General features: G+C 32.3%; 1 protein-coding gene across 3 annotated transcripts in view; it reads left to right on the top strand.

Annotated features, from left to right (window-relative positions):
• The window catches only part of LOC132752733 (pyruvate dehydrogenase phosphatase regulatory subunit, mitochondrial-like), a 44,634-nt gene that overhangs the window by 14,016 nt on the left and 13,901 nt on the right, over positions 1-16,717 (top strand). For all 3 annotated transcript variants that reach the window (XM_060743098.1, XM_060743099.1, XM_060743100.1), the window contains exons 3-15: positions 790-942; positions 1,937-2,070; positions 3,459-3,540; positions 4,117-4,198; positions 4,489-4,570; positions 5,196-5,317; positions 5,933-6,047; positions 6,825-6,986; positions 7,483-7,607; positions 9,365-9,560; positions 10,758-10,913; positions 11,576-11,724; positions 12,211-12,359. In XM_060743098.1, the coding sequence (XP_060599081.1) occupies positions 790-942; positions 1,937-2,070; positions 3,459-3,540; positions 4,117-4,198; positions 4,489-4,570; positions 5,196-5,317; positions 5,933-6,047; positions 6,825-6,986; positions 7,483-7,607; positions 9,365-9,560; positions 10,758-10,913; positions 11,576-11,724; positions 12,211-12,359 (1,707 nt within the window). The remainder of the gene's footprint in view (positions 1-789; positions 943-1,936; positions 2,071-3,458; positions 3,541-4,116; positions 4,199-4,488; positions 4,571-5,195; positions 5,318-5,932; positions 6,048-6,824; positions 6,987-7,482; positions 7,608-9,364; positions 9,561-10,757; positions 10,914-11,575; positions 11,725-12,210; positions 12,360-16,717) is intronic.

The following is a 16,717-nucleotide window of genomic DNA, read 5'->3' on the forward strand; positions in this document are numbered from 1 at the left end:
TGACCATGTCACGCAGTAGAATAGGGTGATAAAATCTGTTTAAATCAGGCTCTAATCACACATAACATGTAAATTATTACTTGAATGTTGAATCTTTTTACTTTTCTTAAAATCATTGTACATTTTTCTTAAGTTTGATTTTCTTGAAATATTTTGGCTCATCTGGAGGCATGCAGCTTTAAATGGACTTGTCTATGAAGCAATCTTCAAAAAGCATTCATCAATTTTAGTGAAAATTTAAAAATATATACAAACAAAATAACCTAAGGATCAGATGGCACTGAAGTGGGGGAGTCCCATTGTTAAATTTAGTCAGCATGAAAATGGTTAAATAGCATTTTATACTGAAGGCATTACAATTTTGAATTTTCAAATCAATCCCAGGGACTACTTTTGACTGAAAATTCAGGAAAAAAAGGGAGAAGATTTGAAATTTAGGGAGAAGTGATCATGAAATCAAGCTTTAACAATGGATTTTTTTTTCAGTTTTATTTCATGAATTAATAACTACAAGTAACAAGTCGGCCTATACATGCATATAAAATGTACATGTATATGGCATGTGCATGTAAAATGAACAAATTTGTATTTGAAAATCTCTATGAAATATAAAAATACTATTTCAATGTATTCTCTTCAATTGCTTATGAAAGTAATGTAATGGTTACATAACTGATGTCATCAATGGACAGTTTTAAATTCAATGCAGGTCCATCATATAAATCAGAGGTCAAAAAGTTATTTCAGGTGTGACTGTTGTTTGATCTTCGTTGTTGTTTTTTCTTCAAGGGAAAGACAATTGTGTACATTAGCTACTGAAGAAGTTAACTTACCAAAGCAGGCAAGAGTTGTAGTATGTGGTGGTGGTGTGATTGGTACGTCTGTAGCTTACCACCTGTCTCTCAGAGGCTGGAACGATGTTGTTGTACTGGAACAGGGGCAGTAAGTGGCAGAATTTAGCTTTAATGAAAATAGAATTTGTGGTAAGAGTTGTCTACCTTGAAATTTGAATTTTTAAAGTGATGCATGGGAAGTGTAACTTAAAAATAAAGATTTTTAAAAGGTTGCATGGGAAGTGTAACTTAAAAATAAAGATTTTTAAAAGGGTTGTCTATCTTGAAGTTTTTTTTTTCAGACAATATTTCTTAAACTTTCAATTTTCAATATGATAGGGATTTAGAATTAATTGAAATTTCCATTTAAAGTTTGCAGCAAATTTATTGACCAAATATATTTGCAAATTAATTGAAAAAAGGTTATATGAAAAATTGCAATTTTGAACATAATTTTACTATTGATAGATTTTTGAAAAATATTTCATATGATCAAGCTTTATACCCTGTAATTGATAAATTGCTTGTTTTGTGATGAAATTGAACCCAGATTATGAAATTTTAACATAATTATGAAATTAATAATGACATAAATATTTAGGCATAATGATTGTAAATAAAGATTGCATATGATGCAAATGATGTCATCACTCAAATTTTTTTCTGATTAAGAATTTATCAAGTGTTTGCCATTTGCCACTGTTACTGATATTCAGATTTATTTAAGTTATCATTTGTTTCTTTAAATTAGATTTACCATTAAAAATACTATTGAGAAGATGTTCAGTAAGAATAACCTTTATGTTTTCACTGTTATGTCCACTCTTGAAAATATTTTAAATTCTCACTTAGCCTTGCAAAGTAATACGCAATGTGCATATAAACATGCAGTCAATGTCAGAATTAAAGATTTTGAATTTACTGGCCCGAATTCCCATTTTGAATGTATTAAACTACATATTTAACTAAATTTTCTTGAAATTTACGTTCGCTCGAACTTATTCACACAGGCCATGGGCCAACGGGTCAGTGCTAAATTGGATGACTGAACATGTACTCGAAATAAATAAATATCATCAATTCATTACTATTGTTTCACTCAGGTTAGGTTGTGGAACTACCTGGCATTCTGTAGGGCTGGTAGCTGTAGGTAAAGATGATCCTGAGATGATGAAACTTCTTCAATACAGTAGAAACTTGTATGATGGCTTTGAACAAGAAGAAGATGGTGGCATAGGTAGGCTAGAAGTATATAGTGAAGGTTTTTGATGTTTTTTGGCCCTAGTTTTTTATTTCAGATTTTCAGTGTTTGGAAATTTTTTCATATTAAATAGACTTTTAAAAAATTTGCTCACATTATTGTAGATTATATACTTAAAGATCCTGTAACACAATTTTTTTTATGGTTTTATATCATAAATACGTATAGTGCTCAAATGAACATTGATCAATATTGTAAGTTCCAAGAAGTATTATTTGTAAAGATATTACCGAATTTAAGTGTGGTCACAGTCTTAATTACAGCATATAGGATCTTTAAATGATTGTATGTTGAAAAAGGACTTTATGGTGAAATAGGAAGCTATTTTCTTTCCTTTTCATCATATGATTAGGGACTGCAAAATCAATAGTTTGTATTGCCCAGATTGTCCCACAGCATGTACAGACAGGTGGGAATTTTCAATAATTGACTATAATATTATATATATTATATGGACAAATTAAGAAATGCATCAGATAAGTACGGACATATAAGTCAAAATCAGATTTTGACAGCCTTGTAATAAACAGTAGACTTCACTGTAAATTGTAGTCATGACATCTATCCTAAGCAATGCATAGAGGATATTTGTTTGTTTTGCATGTAAGATTGAAATATAATTTCACTGAGTGAACACCAGATGCAATATTTTCACGAGTGGCGTAGCCACGAGTGAAAATATAATAGCTGGTATTCACGAATGACAAATATTTCAAGCTTATATGTAAAAGAATTTTTTTTGTTCATGCCTTTCAAGTGATTCTAAGTATTTTTACTGATTTTGCCGCGTAACGTCGTGCATTCTCCTTTGTGACGTCATCACATCATGACGTCACATCATCAATTTTGAAATATAGTTCTGTTAGATTTCTCTTATTTTGTTACATTTTAACCATGATTTATGGTGACATCGACTTTCTTTTCCTAAGAAGCAAAATTTACGCATGACGGCATTTATTTCTGCCTGTTATTCCATTTAGTTATGATTTTCTTTTCATCCGCATTCAGATATAGTCCGGCTACAGTGAAAATTATATTTTATAAATTTCACTAGTGGTTTATCAGAATATAATCACCTGATATATTACAATAAAACACTGGTAAGCATGAAATAATTAGCAATGTTATATAATTTAAGCTAAGTTAAACACACATAAAAGAAGTGGACAATTTTTTTAGAGAAATTATCTCTCAATATACAATAGTTAAACACACATGTAGAACCTTTGTTCAAAGTATTAGCTGAACAACCGTTAGATGTGTATGTTGAGATAAGATGGAGGGTTCCTTACCCCACAATTTCGTTGTTTAAAGTTTGACAGTGCCATGGAATGAAATACATAGAATCTCTATGTTTATTTTAGGTTGGAAAAAGGTTGGAAGTATTGAAGTTGCTCAAACTAAAGACAGATTGATCTCACTAAAACGAAAGATTGCCATGCTGCAGTAAGTATAATTGTGATAAATTTACACTATGGTTATGAAATGTGGGGCTTTAGGTTGGAAATTATTAACTCATAGATTTAAGCTTCAGAATCTTTTCATGCCACAAGTGCAGATTGAATTTATCTGGAACTTCCGTGCATCTGATCTTGGCTTGTTCTGTCCACTCAACATTAAAAAAATATTACAAAATTTCCCTAAAAATGGTGAATGATCATTGACATTCAATCTAATGGTCATTTGTCTTTAATTCTGATTCAGACATCATGTGGAAATAGTATATTGACACTTGTCGAGAAAATTGTATCACTGGTTAGTTATCCAAGGATGTAAGTAGGGTAAATAGACTGCCAAGAAAAAAGAAAATATTAAAATTAGCATAAAAACTTCTTGTTAACTGCTCATTGGTCAAGTGGAAACAAAACAGTAATCCAGATGACTCATTTTAGCCTATATAGCAAATGACCGGCAATAGTATTAGTAAATATAGTTGTACAGGAGGCAATTTTTCCCAACCTTCAATAATTTTTTTATATCTCATGATCAGCTATAAATTCACAAACTTTTCTTATATTTCAGGACAGTTAATGAGGAGGCTCATTTATTGCTGCCTAAAGATGTCAAGGACATGTGCCCTCACATTAAATATACAGATTTACAGGTATCAGTCAGTCTATAAAACTTGCATTGTATTAAAGGGAGGGTTTGGCATTTTTCCTTTGCTTGGTCAGTTTTATAGAAGATAACTCTTTAAACATTAGATGAATTTAAGTTTATGTTTGGTACAAGTGTAATATTAAATATTGCTAAAGTGTGACTTTTTATTTCCTTACATCAGTTATTCCTTAAATTTGGCAAATTTTCATCTTAACTCTAAAGTGACAAGTAGGGGTATTGATTACTGTCCTTGATAAATGTAGAAGTATATTAATGGACTTTATTTATTATCAGGGTGCTTTATGGATGCCCAATGATGGGGTATGTACAGCTACAGATCTTGTCTCCATCTTTGCCAGGAAAGCTAAGCAAAATGGTACAGTGATTTTCATTGAAATCATCATTTTGTTTTCTTTGTATGAAGTGCTTTGAATATGGAATGATACCTTTGCCTATCATCCAATCAACCTTGACTGATTGTATTTCAGTAATTTGAGTTGTTAGTATGAACCCATCATCATTTTCTTTGTGATATTAAAGTGTGGTAATTTGAAAAACAATATAGAATTATGCAAGAAAAGTTGGCCTGAACTGTACCAATAGATAAATGAAATATATGTTGAGAAACATTTATACATTCATATTGTTCTTTAAGTTTGGTTTTAAGTCACATGGTTTTATGGTGAATTTCTATCTTTGACTCTTATGGTAGAAGTCCCCTGATGGAGTGTGGTGTCATGTGTGCACCCCCCCCACACACCCCCCACCCCCCTGTGCATTATTTCAGGTACAAGCAAACTTCTGAGTACAGTCACAAACTTTCAGTCATCTAGCTCAATAGCTGCTTCTTATTTAAGGTATTCAAACTTTTTGTGGGATTTAAACTAAAGAGTGAGGGGGGAGGGTTATATTTCACCAATCTGCCATGTAGGTCCCTAATACTAGAATTATTTATATATTTAGGCATTTATGATAGGAATGTTTTCTTTTGTTGTTTGTAGGTGTAAAAATAGCTGAGGGTGTGTCAGTGAACAAAGTTCTAACAAAGGATGACGCTGTTCATACTGTAGAAACTAGTCACGGAAATATACAATGTGAATATTTCATCAACTGTGCTGGACAGGTACCTTATACTTTATCCCTTGTCTATTGGTATACAAATATGTAACACTGTTGATAAATATTCAAAATTCTGAAATAATTTATTTGATCTTTTAAATATTCCTCATTGATAAATAAGAAGGTCGTAACTTATTAAATTTGAAATAAGCATTTCTATGAATGAAAGATTGCTCTGAAAAAATTTAGAGTTATGGTTGTTAGAAGTAACTAATAACTTTAAAGAAAATTTTGTTTTTCAAGAGTAAAATATTGAAATAGTTTGTTAGATTTTTTGTTGTTTTTTTAATTAAAAATTGAAATGAATATATTGATTTAACTTAATTTTTTTGAAGTCGGCTTTTCACTTTATTTTATACAAATCTTTGTGCTTTTAACTAAGATGTTATATGTCTTGAAATGAAATACATTTAGGTGGAAAAGCCAAATTTGTAAATATATGGGAAGTGGAAACTCTCTGGCCTTGGTCTGTTTATCGAATTCAAGAAAAGAAAGATAAAAAAAAGCATTGAATATGAATGTATGAATATGGCATGTAGTAAAAATAATATCTTAATTACATTGTTTATATAGTGGCATGTAGAGAAAATTGTATATTGTATCTACATTGTTTATATAGTGGGCAAGAGAGTTAGGGAAGAAAACAGTGCCAAAAGTTCGAGTCCCGGTGCATTCCTGTGAACATTACTATATAGTCACTCAGCCTATCCCTGGAATGGATACAAACTTACCAGGTAAACTTAAGAAATATTAAGGTATTTGAATATTTAAAATGCATATAACGCTTCACATGTTATTTTTAAAATTTGACTTAAAACGCAAGGTTGTTTCTAATAAAGTAAGGATGTTTATGCATATGATTGAGTAGTTCATGTGGATTGTTAGTGCCTTATGCTAGCATAAACAACTCTGATCTGTTGACAATATTTATGCCCCTCTTTGTTGAAATGAGGGTATATTGCTTTGCATGTCATTGTCTAGGTATTCTAACTTGAACATAAATCATCAACCATGGTTTAGATCACTTTGACCTTTAACAGCAAAAGCTTCCGATTAATAATAGCTTCAAAAACAGTTTGAACAGTTCTACAACTATGTAGGGATGAGAACCATATGAATAGATCTTTGAAAAAATTAACTTCTGCAAACTCCATTGGCTGCCACTGGACTTATTGGTTGCCATTTGGGGGTGGGGGGTAATAAATGTTTTGCAAACATCACTTTATTTGCTGTATAAGAGACTTAAAATCTCATAGAAACTAGCATAAATCCTCTTGAAGTTTGATACTTAAAACTTTTTCATAGGTTTTAAGCAAGGCTGTCAGTTGAATCTCTTACTTTTGTCAATAGGTAATTTTATATTTCTATATGCCAAAACAGTATTTCATAACATTTTCAAATGATTTTAGTGTAGAAATTTGGAGTAATTTGGGGGAAAATGAGTAAGTGATTGGGCATAATCAGTTTTTTTTCTAATTTAGTGATTTGATACTCATATTTATCTTATTTAGTGATACGAGACCCTGATGGTCATTGTTATTTCCGAGAATGGAACGGTGGTGTAATGGCTGGAGGATTTGAACCACCAGAGCACGGTGGTAAACCGGTCTTCCATAAAGGAATTCCACCAAAGTTTGAATTCCAACTGCTTCCAGAAGACTGGGACCAATTCCGTAAGTAATTCTTTAATACTGTGATTCCTTGTAGATTAATCATATAAATTTTGAAGTATGCTATTTTGTTTCTCTTAGTGGTGAATTCTGCTTCAGATTGGATTACCTGACTTGACAGTAGCTTTCAATCACCTTTTGTGTAGTATACATGAAAATGCTGAACCCGAGTTAAACTGACTTAACCTTTAAACATAGTCCATATTACACCCACTTACAGAATATTTAACACTTAAAGATTTTTATTATTCTATATATTTCATTGGAATTAACTGCTTTTATAAATGACATGCCAACCTATATAATTTTTGCACTTTTTTTATTGTTGGATTTCTTCAAAAGTTTTGGGTGCCAATTCCAAACATGATTTGTTTAAAAGATACTTTTCTTGCTTTTTTCACAAAATATTTAAACATGTATATAGCAAAGGGAGTTGATCAGACTTTGATAAATGATAAAAGATGTTGAATTTTTAAATAAATGCTTTTTTTATTTTTAGATGTTTTGTTAGAGGGAATATTAAATCGTATGCCACAGTTGAATGATGCTCAAATTCGCCAGCTTACGAACGGTCCGGAGAGTTTCACACCAGATCAGAACTGGATTCTTGGAGAATCTTCAGAGGTGAGGATAGTCATTATTTATTTTATGCTTTTCAGTGGATTACTGATTTATCCGTGAAAATTATATTTGATAATTTCACAGTGAAAAATATCAAAATATAATTTCACTTTTTCAATGACGAAACTACTTTTTTAAGATTTTCCCCATGTGGTACCTCAATTTTACTTTTACTGACAATTCTGACAATATCAGGCTGTAAAAAAAAAATAGCAAGGCTGAAATAGATAAATAACTTAAATGTCAAAAGTAATAAAGAGAGAAAACTTACTTCTATTCCTTCAAATTCCAATTACAAAATTTCGTCTCTAAATTTTTTTGTTTCGTTTTTTACAGTCTGAAAAATACATTCCTTCCCCATGCTAAACTGCTCTTGATGACATTTGGGCATATTAAAGTATCCTACGAGCAATAACTGCCGTATGCTTTATGAAAAATTGAAAAGCATTGACAGCCATCACTCGTAAAATAAGTAAAACAACCCAGCGTTCCTTACAACAGTTACAATGCCTTTGCAAGCTTCCAAGTTTTCCATTTTCCTAGCTCCTTTTCTGAATGTTTTCACTTCTGTCAACACTTATGTTTTGTCTGTTACAATCCTCAAATAAGTTTTCTTTCTTTTAAAAAGGTGTATGACTAACAAATCCAAATTATATCCTTCTGAATCTTACACAATTATTTTCCTCCCATGAAATACACAACTTTAAAAAATGGCTGCCGCTTACATTTTACAAAGCCAGGTCTAATATAAATTTGCAGTAAGTAACAGAAATATGGATGGATGGTTGGACTTTTTCTCCTACAAGAATTGTTTGTTTTTATTATTAATATTTTTTTAATAAAAATGAAGAAATATCACCGTCATTTAACCTTGATTGGCGGACTTATTTTTCAGCTCAAGACTTCTTGTTTTTAATGAGATATTCCCTCTAAATGGGGCTCTCAATGGGGGAAACAGTTTTAATATTAACGTTAAAATTATGGAAATTTCGTTTTAACTTGTTTTAAAGCATAAAATAAAAAGAAAATTTGTCTGTTTGTTGTGTAAGATGTAATTTTATTTCATCTCGTGAACTTTAAAAACAGTATTCTCACTCGTGGCTACGCCACTCGTGAGAATACTGTTTTTAAAGCCCACTTGATGAAATAAAATTTCATATTACACAACAAACAGACAAATATCCTCTATATAGTTGACATGTTTGACAGATTAGAATAATTTATTAACCTCTTAAGTAAAAGTGTATATTGTTTGAAGTATGAAATGGAAAAACTGTATTTAAGAGTTTAAAACATTAAGTCTTTTCTGTTTTAAATAGCCAACAATTCATAGGAATATAGTCTCCAATGGTCTCATGGGTAGAATCTTTTGCTGCTTGCATGTAAAGTTGAAAGTTATTCAACAAAGTAATGATTTATTTCTTAACTGTGAAAATGCTTCTGCTTTCTGCTCTAATAAACCAATTATAATGTTTGATGTATGAAACTGTATTTAAGAGTTTCAATAATGTTTGAAGATATTAACCAAAGTGAGAATGTTTTACTTCTTACCTGCATTTAAGAGTTTCAATAATGTTTGATGATATTCAGCTCAGTTAGAATGTCTTACTTCTTACCTGTAAAAATACTTCTGCTTCTGCTCACATGAACCAGATTATACATTATAAAGAAAGAAATGATAAGAATTTAAAATTAACTTGAACCAAATTATATTTGTTATTAAAATGTTCATACTAATAGAAATTTTGACTATATTACAGGTATATAACTACTATGTGGCGGCTGGCATGCATTCTAGAGGTATACAGGGGGCCGGTGGTGTAGGGAAATATTTGTCAGAACTTATTATTGATGGATATGGAAGTCTTACCAATCTATGGCCATGTGATATACAGAGATTTGTACCCCATCATAGCAACAAGAAGTTCCTTAGAGACCGGGTGAAAGAAACAATCGGTATGAATCTCATTTTGTCAAGTTTTGTGAGGGTATAAAGTAAATAGCCATTTTACCGTTTCACTACCAAAGCTTTTATTATATAATCACATGGTACAGTAGAACTTCGATAAGTCGAAGTTGAAGGGACTTGCTTAAAAACTTCGACACATCGGGACTTCGACTCATGAATCCCTCTCAATTCCATGACAAAATTTCGACCCGTGACTAGTCTTATTATAAGATCTATAACGAAACCTATTTCATGTTTTTCCAACATTAATCTGATATTAACATTTTACAATGATAAATATAGCATGTTAAATAACGTTTTTCACGGCTACCCAAAGAGTTACAAAAGGCATATGAATACGAAAGGGCGATAACTAAACCAGCTTATAGTTAATATTATGCGGGTTATTTTCACGCGACACCGGGTCAAGGATGTTTTCAAATGAAAGTTTTCTTTCAAATACCACTACGGCAATTAAAATAGTTACAATTAAAGCATTTTATCACACATTTTATCGCAAACAAAGGCTGTTTGATCACACAAGTTGATAGGAAATCATCTTCGCAGCCAGATAAGGTGTGAAAAATGTCTCGAGATCAAAGGTGTCAAAACAATCCACGGACTTTGACTTATTTGTTGTAAATTGCACTACATTTATTTTATACGGACCACGAAAAAAACTCGACACATCGAAAAATTCGACACATAAAATTTCGACTCATAAAAAAGTTTCTTATAAGGAATATATAGGGGGGAAAGTCGGGACTTTCATTTTTCTTCGACACATCGAGAAAATCGACAAATCGAAGTTCAACTCATAGAAGTTCTACTGTATTTGCCTGGAATATTTCCAAGAAATGAAAGGAATCATTTGTCAAAGATGGATACTTATTTTTCGTATACAATATTTATAACATTTTTTTTAACAATCACACCTAGCTCAATAGGGAAAGTGGCGAATTTGTAATCGAGGGGTTGCTGTTTTTGATACTCAGTTGGGGCAAAACTTGTCTTTGACAGTTGTTGTCAGACATTGAGTCATAATGTCATTTGTCTGGTTAGTTATCCAGAATAAATAGTAAGTTGGACTGACTGCCAATATATGGCCAAAAATGTGTTCAAAATGGTGTAAAAACCAGATAAACAAAGTAACAAACTTACACAATTTTTTTATTTTTCTTATCTTTACATCTTGTCTTTTACAGCTTTATATCACCTGAAATACTCGTACAATCAGTTCTCCAGTGGTAGAAATCTGCGCTCCTCACCTATTCATACCCAATTGAAGGTTTCTGGGGCTAAGTTTGGAGAAACCAATGCTTATGAAAGAGCCATGTGGTTTGTACCAGACAGTGATGATGGTAAGTCATAGTTTATATGTAATTTAGGAATTGAAATCTATAAATTATATGTAATTTAGGACTTGCATATCAAACATTATCTGTAATTTAGGAATTGAAATCTATAAATTATATGTAATTTAGGACTTGCATATCAAACATTATCTGTAATTTAGGATTTCAAAGTAATAATTCATTTCAATGGTTTGAAACTTAAGGGGCATATTTGGCCGAGTGGTTTAGGTCACTGACTTAAAACTACTTAACCCTCACCATTGTGGGTTTAAATAGGGACAGGGACTTTCATGTGAGGAAGCTATCCAGCTGGTTTAGGGAACGTCGGTGGTTCTACTCAGGCGTTTGATTGTGCATTAAAATTTGCACAGAACGGCACCTGAAGTCTTTCTCTGCCAATAAAGCTGAATAGTCGCCATATGACCTATATGTTGGTGCGACGTTGGACCAAACAACAAAAAGTGTGAGACTACATATTCACACTGGTTTATAATTTATAATTAAGGACTTGTAATTGATTTTAGGACTTGAAATATTATAGCAAATTAGAATTTGATGATTGAACAAGACTTTATCGTTTGGGTACAATTTATTCTACTGTATTCTGTTCATAACTTACTATTCTTGTAATAGACCTTTTATTCTTTTCCTGTTTTCTTGTATCACAGATGTTGAAGAGTTTATAGATGCCAGTGAAATGGCAAAAGGAACATTTGGGAAGCCTGGTTGGTTCAATGCTGTCAAGTTAGAATATCAGGCATGTAAGGAACGTGTGTGTCTTGTGGACATGTCTTCCTTTACCAAGATTGAAATAAAGGTAAATACTTCTAGAGATTGAAATCAAGGCCAGTACTGTATAAGTGATTAAGTTAGCAAAACAGAAATATTGGCAAATTTTTTTTTGCAAATTGAGGAAAATCGCTATAATTTCCCCTAGCATAAATATCAACCAATCTTTCATTAAATTCTACCCTTGCACGATTCGCTAATATTTCCTCACGCAAAATGTCTGAAAGTTTTCGATACGCTGAAACATTCAGTTTTACAGTACTTCCAGATTGAAATCAGGGTAAATACCATCCAGAACTTATTACCTGTAGAAAAATATGTTAAGTATTCCAGATTATGTTGGAATATCTTACAATCCTGTAGTTGAGTACTGTTCAATATTATCTTCTGACAGGTTTTTAGGTTTCAATCTGTCCAAAGTATAATTGTTGTCCCCGATTTGTCTTGCAGTTTGACAGCTGGATTTGTATCTTTTCAAGGTTTGTTTTAGAGTGTATGCATTGCTTATTTTCAGTCAAAGGGGACAGAAGCACTAGAGTTTCTACAGTACATGTGTAGTAACGATATAGGTCAAGGTATTGGTACTGTGATACATACAGGCATGTTGAATAAACAAGGTGGCTACGAGAATGACTGTAGTATAGTGCCGCTCCGAGATAACACGTATGTATCATTCATTTATATATATTATACCATTGCTTTCTTTAGAATTTTTAGATTTGTGCTCTTGAAAATGTAATGTGGTGTAAAACAGATATAACTATAGAATTTTTAGATTTGTGCTATTGAAAATTCAACATTATGGAGAGCCATGGTGCAAAACAGATGTAACTTTTAAGAAATAAAAAGAGGTGTTTTGGTATTTGCACCAAGCGGTCAGTTTTTATTTGTTAATGTTTTTTTGTAAGATTTTTTTTTTTATTGTTTTTTTTTGAAAAACTTTACATTTGCCATAATATCTTCAAAGAGGAAGTTTAACCTTAGGCCGTAAAATTTTAATTCTGTTAGGGGAAGCTTGACTTAAGAATCATATGCCTGAAATTGTCCATAAATGACCTTCACTTTCAAGGTCAAATTTTCAAAATTGAGGCAGATTTTAACATCAATTTTTCATAAAGAGGTTTAGGACCATGGCAATTGTATTTTACAAATACTGTATGTTTTATATACGAGGGATGATAAAAAATTAACCGGACTTTGTAGATGATTTCTTACCTGTTGAACGCATTTACATAAAAGTACACGTAACATAAATCGGAATCTATCCTCTAATTAATACAAAAAATACCAACAAGAAATATTGACAATTTAAAAAGTTATGCTGTTATTTGCATGTACATGTAAAGCAATGCGACGCACGTTATAACTTTAAAATCGACGTTAATGACGTCACAAGCATATTGTCTTAAAGGGAGCAGCTTTTTACTCATTCTCAAGAAGGCCAATACGTGTTCCATGTGTTGTTGATGGTGGCGGATCCACCGCCTTAATATATCTCTTTACAAGTCGGTAACATATTGTATTGTAATAGAATGAATGATGATAAAGAGCCCCTGTAATGACGCAAAGTTCCGTTCTTTCCTTCTGTAACTTGATTGGCGGACAAATCGCACATGCAATGAACTTTATTATATTTTGCATTAATATTATGTTGCTGAATGATAATGTATCTTCCATACGAGAAAATTAAAGAATAATACAACTAAGAAAAAATATTGACACTATTTTAAATAAACAAAATGCATAGCCGATTTTGAACCGTGACTGTTAAATTGTTAACAGAATGAATTTCTCCATACGAAAAATCTCTACTACGAGAAATAATAAAATAATTAATACTTAATAATATTTGTAAACTAAAAATGTAATATATGTAATTAATGCATTAACAATTAGAGATCCTTAGTTATATTTGACTGAACCTGAACCGCCCCGTACCTGCTGTCAAACATCGTGTCAATTGACTATCATTTTTCAAAGTCTCGGCGATTGACGTCACCAACGTCGTTGAAATTTTTTTCTTTCTGATGCCCCTTTACTTGTTTTCCATTTCTCTATTACCCATTCTTAATCATTTATGCTAATCAAAAACTATGCTGTGGCTTCCTGGAACTTTTTCCTAGTTAGACATAATCATTTTTTTACGTTCTAAACAGTTTGTCACCTCATTATTGACAACCTTTTGTTATTGACCGATTTTCAAGACGTTCTGACAACAAAGTTTTAACGCAAATATTTCTTTAACATAAGACGTTTGAATTGTGATAGCAAATATAAATATAGTTTGAATGAAGTCATATTTTCTGACAACGTCAAGGATATAGCTCATGACGTTTTGGCGTATTTTGAAATCTAAATGTGCCATATTGTAAAATATATGCATCATATAGCGCCTCATGTCAGCGTAAATTAACGCACTGCGCCGGGTTTGCGTTACCATGGTTTTTAAATTCGCTGTTACGGACAAGTTGTTTGAGTTATCATATTAGATATAGCATCAACTTATAGGTTTTGTTTTCCGATTTAGTGTGATATATAACAATAAGTTATAGGTTGAAAATTCTCGAATTGACAGTCACAGTCTGGTTTATTTTTGATCATCACTCGTAGTAGAAGATTTGGTGTTAATTGTACTTGCTGATAAGTTGTATGCATACATAATTATCCCCCGCCGAAAAAACGGCGGGGGATATAGAAATAGTCTCCGTCCGTCCGTCCTTCCGTCTGACATTTTTGTCCGGAGCATATCTCTAAAAGTATTTGAGTAATCAACTTGAAACTTCAAGATAGACCTCATTGAGGAGGAGTGCAGTGCACAAGAATGATAACTCTACCCTGCATAATTTTTGAGTTATTGCCCTTTGTTATTTTTCAAAATTGATTTTTATCCAGAGCATAACTCAAAAAGCCTATGAGATATCAACATGAAACTTCATAGGTGCATAGATCTCACTCAGGAGGTGTGCAGTGCACAAGAATGATAACTCTACCTTTCATAATTTTAGAGTTATTGCCCTTTGTTATTTTTCATACTTAATTTTTCACCTGAGTGGAGCATAACTCAAAAAGTGTTTGACATATCAACATGAAATGTCATAGGTGGATAGATATTATTGAGGAGGAATGTTGTGCACAAGAATGATAACTCTTCCCTATACAATTTTTGAGTTATTGCCCTTTGTTCTTTTTCATGCTATTTTGTCCAGAGCTTATCTCAAAAAGTATTTGAGGTATCAACTTGAAACTTCATAGGTGGATGGATCTCATTGAGGAGGAGTGCAGTGCACAAGAATGATAACTCTACCCTGCATAATTTTTGAGTTATTGCCCTTTGTTATTTTTCAAAATTAATTTTTGTCCAGAGCATAACTCAAAAAGCCTTTGAGATATCAAAATGAAACTTCATAGGTGCATAGATCTCACTCAGGAGGTGTGCAGTGCACAAGAATGATAACTCTACCTTTCATAATTTTAGAGTTATTGCCCTTTGTTATTTTTCATACCTAATTTTTCACCCGAGTGGAGCATTACTCAAAAGTGTTTGAGATGTCAACATGAAATGTCATAGGTGGATAGATTTTATTGAGGAGGAATGTTGTGCACAAGAATGATAAGTCTTCCCTGTACAATTTTTGAGTTATTGCCCTTTGTTCTTTTTCATACTATTTTGTCCGGAGCTTATCTCAAAAAGTATTTGAGGTATCAACTTGAAACTTCATAGGTGGATGGATCTCATTGAGGAAGAGTGCAGTGCACAAGAATGATAACTCTACCCTGCATAATTGTTTAGTTATTGCCCTTTTTTATTTTTCAAAATTAATTTTTGTCCAGAGCATAACTCAAAAGGCCTTTGAGATATCATTATGAAACTTCATAGGTGCATAGATCTAACTCAGGAGGTGTGCAGTGCACAAGAATGATAACTCTACCTTTTATAATTTTTGAGTTATTGCCCTTTGTTATTTTTCATACTTAATTTTTCAATTCAATTTTTTTCTCAAAAAGTATTTGAGGTATCAACTTGAAACTTCATAGGTGGATAGATTTTACTGAGGAGGGATGCAGCACACAAGAATGATAACCTACCCTGCATTATTTTTCAGTTATTGCCCTTTGTTATTTTCAGCCATCAGAATTCACATAGGTTTCAAATCTGTAATCACTATAGCCATCAGTTTTCATTACCAAAAGACCTCTTAAAATGGAATTATTCTCCTGTACTACATATACATTCTTCCAATGAGCAAACACATTCGGCGGGGGATGGCCATGTTGACATGGCTCTTGTTAATTTGTTGATATTTAACTACTGTCAGTTTTATGTGACAACTTAAACCAATGTTTTCTGTTTTTGCTGTGGTTGTTTATTTGTATTTTTGTCTTGTAACATTTCTCAACACCAGCTAAACTTTGAAAGCAAGAAAAAAAAAGAAAATAAACATACCATAGAATAAAGTGCTTTATTAAATTTTAAAATTGATAACAAATAATGAGATTTCTTTGTGTTGATCATAACATGTAAACAGAAACCAAAAATATTCAGTACAAGATTGGATTGGATTAACCTTTACCCTGCTGGAATCAAAGTTGTTCCCCTTTGCCTGGAACCAAAAGTTGTTCCCCTTTGTCTGAAACTGAATGTAGTTCCCCTTCGACATCAGTCTAGAACCAATTCAGCCTGCATTTCTATGCAAGCTGACATGATTCAATAGTGTAGGCTGACCAGCATTCAAATTTTCATCTTTATATTTCCAAAACTGACAAAAACCTCCTTGTGGCTGAGAGGTTCCCTGTAAGGGTTGAAGCATCAGAATTATAGCCACAGTTTATCCCTGAGTGATTGTAAGAGGCAACTAAATGGGTTTCGAATTACTGGAGTCTATGCATCTATAAGCTGTAGCAAGTGAGAGGATTTTTATATGCCCGAAAGAATTTCGGGCATATAATGTTATACCCCCTGGCGTCCGTCCGTCCGTCCGGCCGTCCGTCTGTCCGTTCGTCCGTTAGCAATTTGGTTTCCG

This window comes from Ruditapes philippinarum, unplaced genomic scaffold (genome assembly GCF_026571515.1).
Source record: "Ruditapes philippinarum isolate M1 unplaced genomic scaffold, ASM2657151v2 ctg2550_1_1_1_1, whole genome shotgun sequence".
In the NCBI taxonomy this organism is placed as follows: domain Eukaryota; kingdom Metazoa; phylum Mollusca; class Bivalvia; order Venerida; family Veneridae; genus Ruditapes; species Ruditapes philippinarum.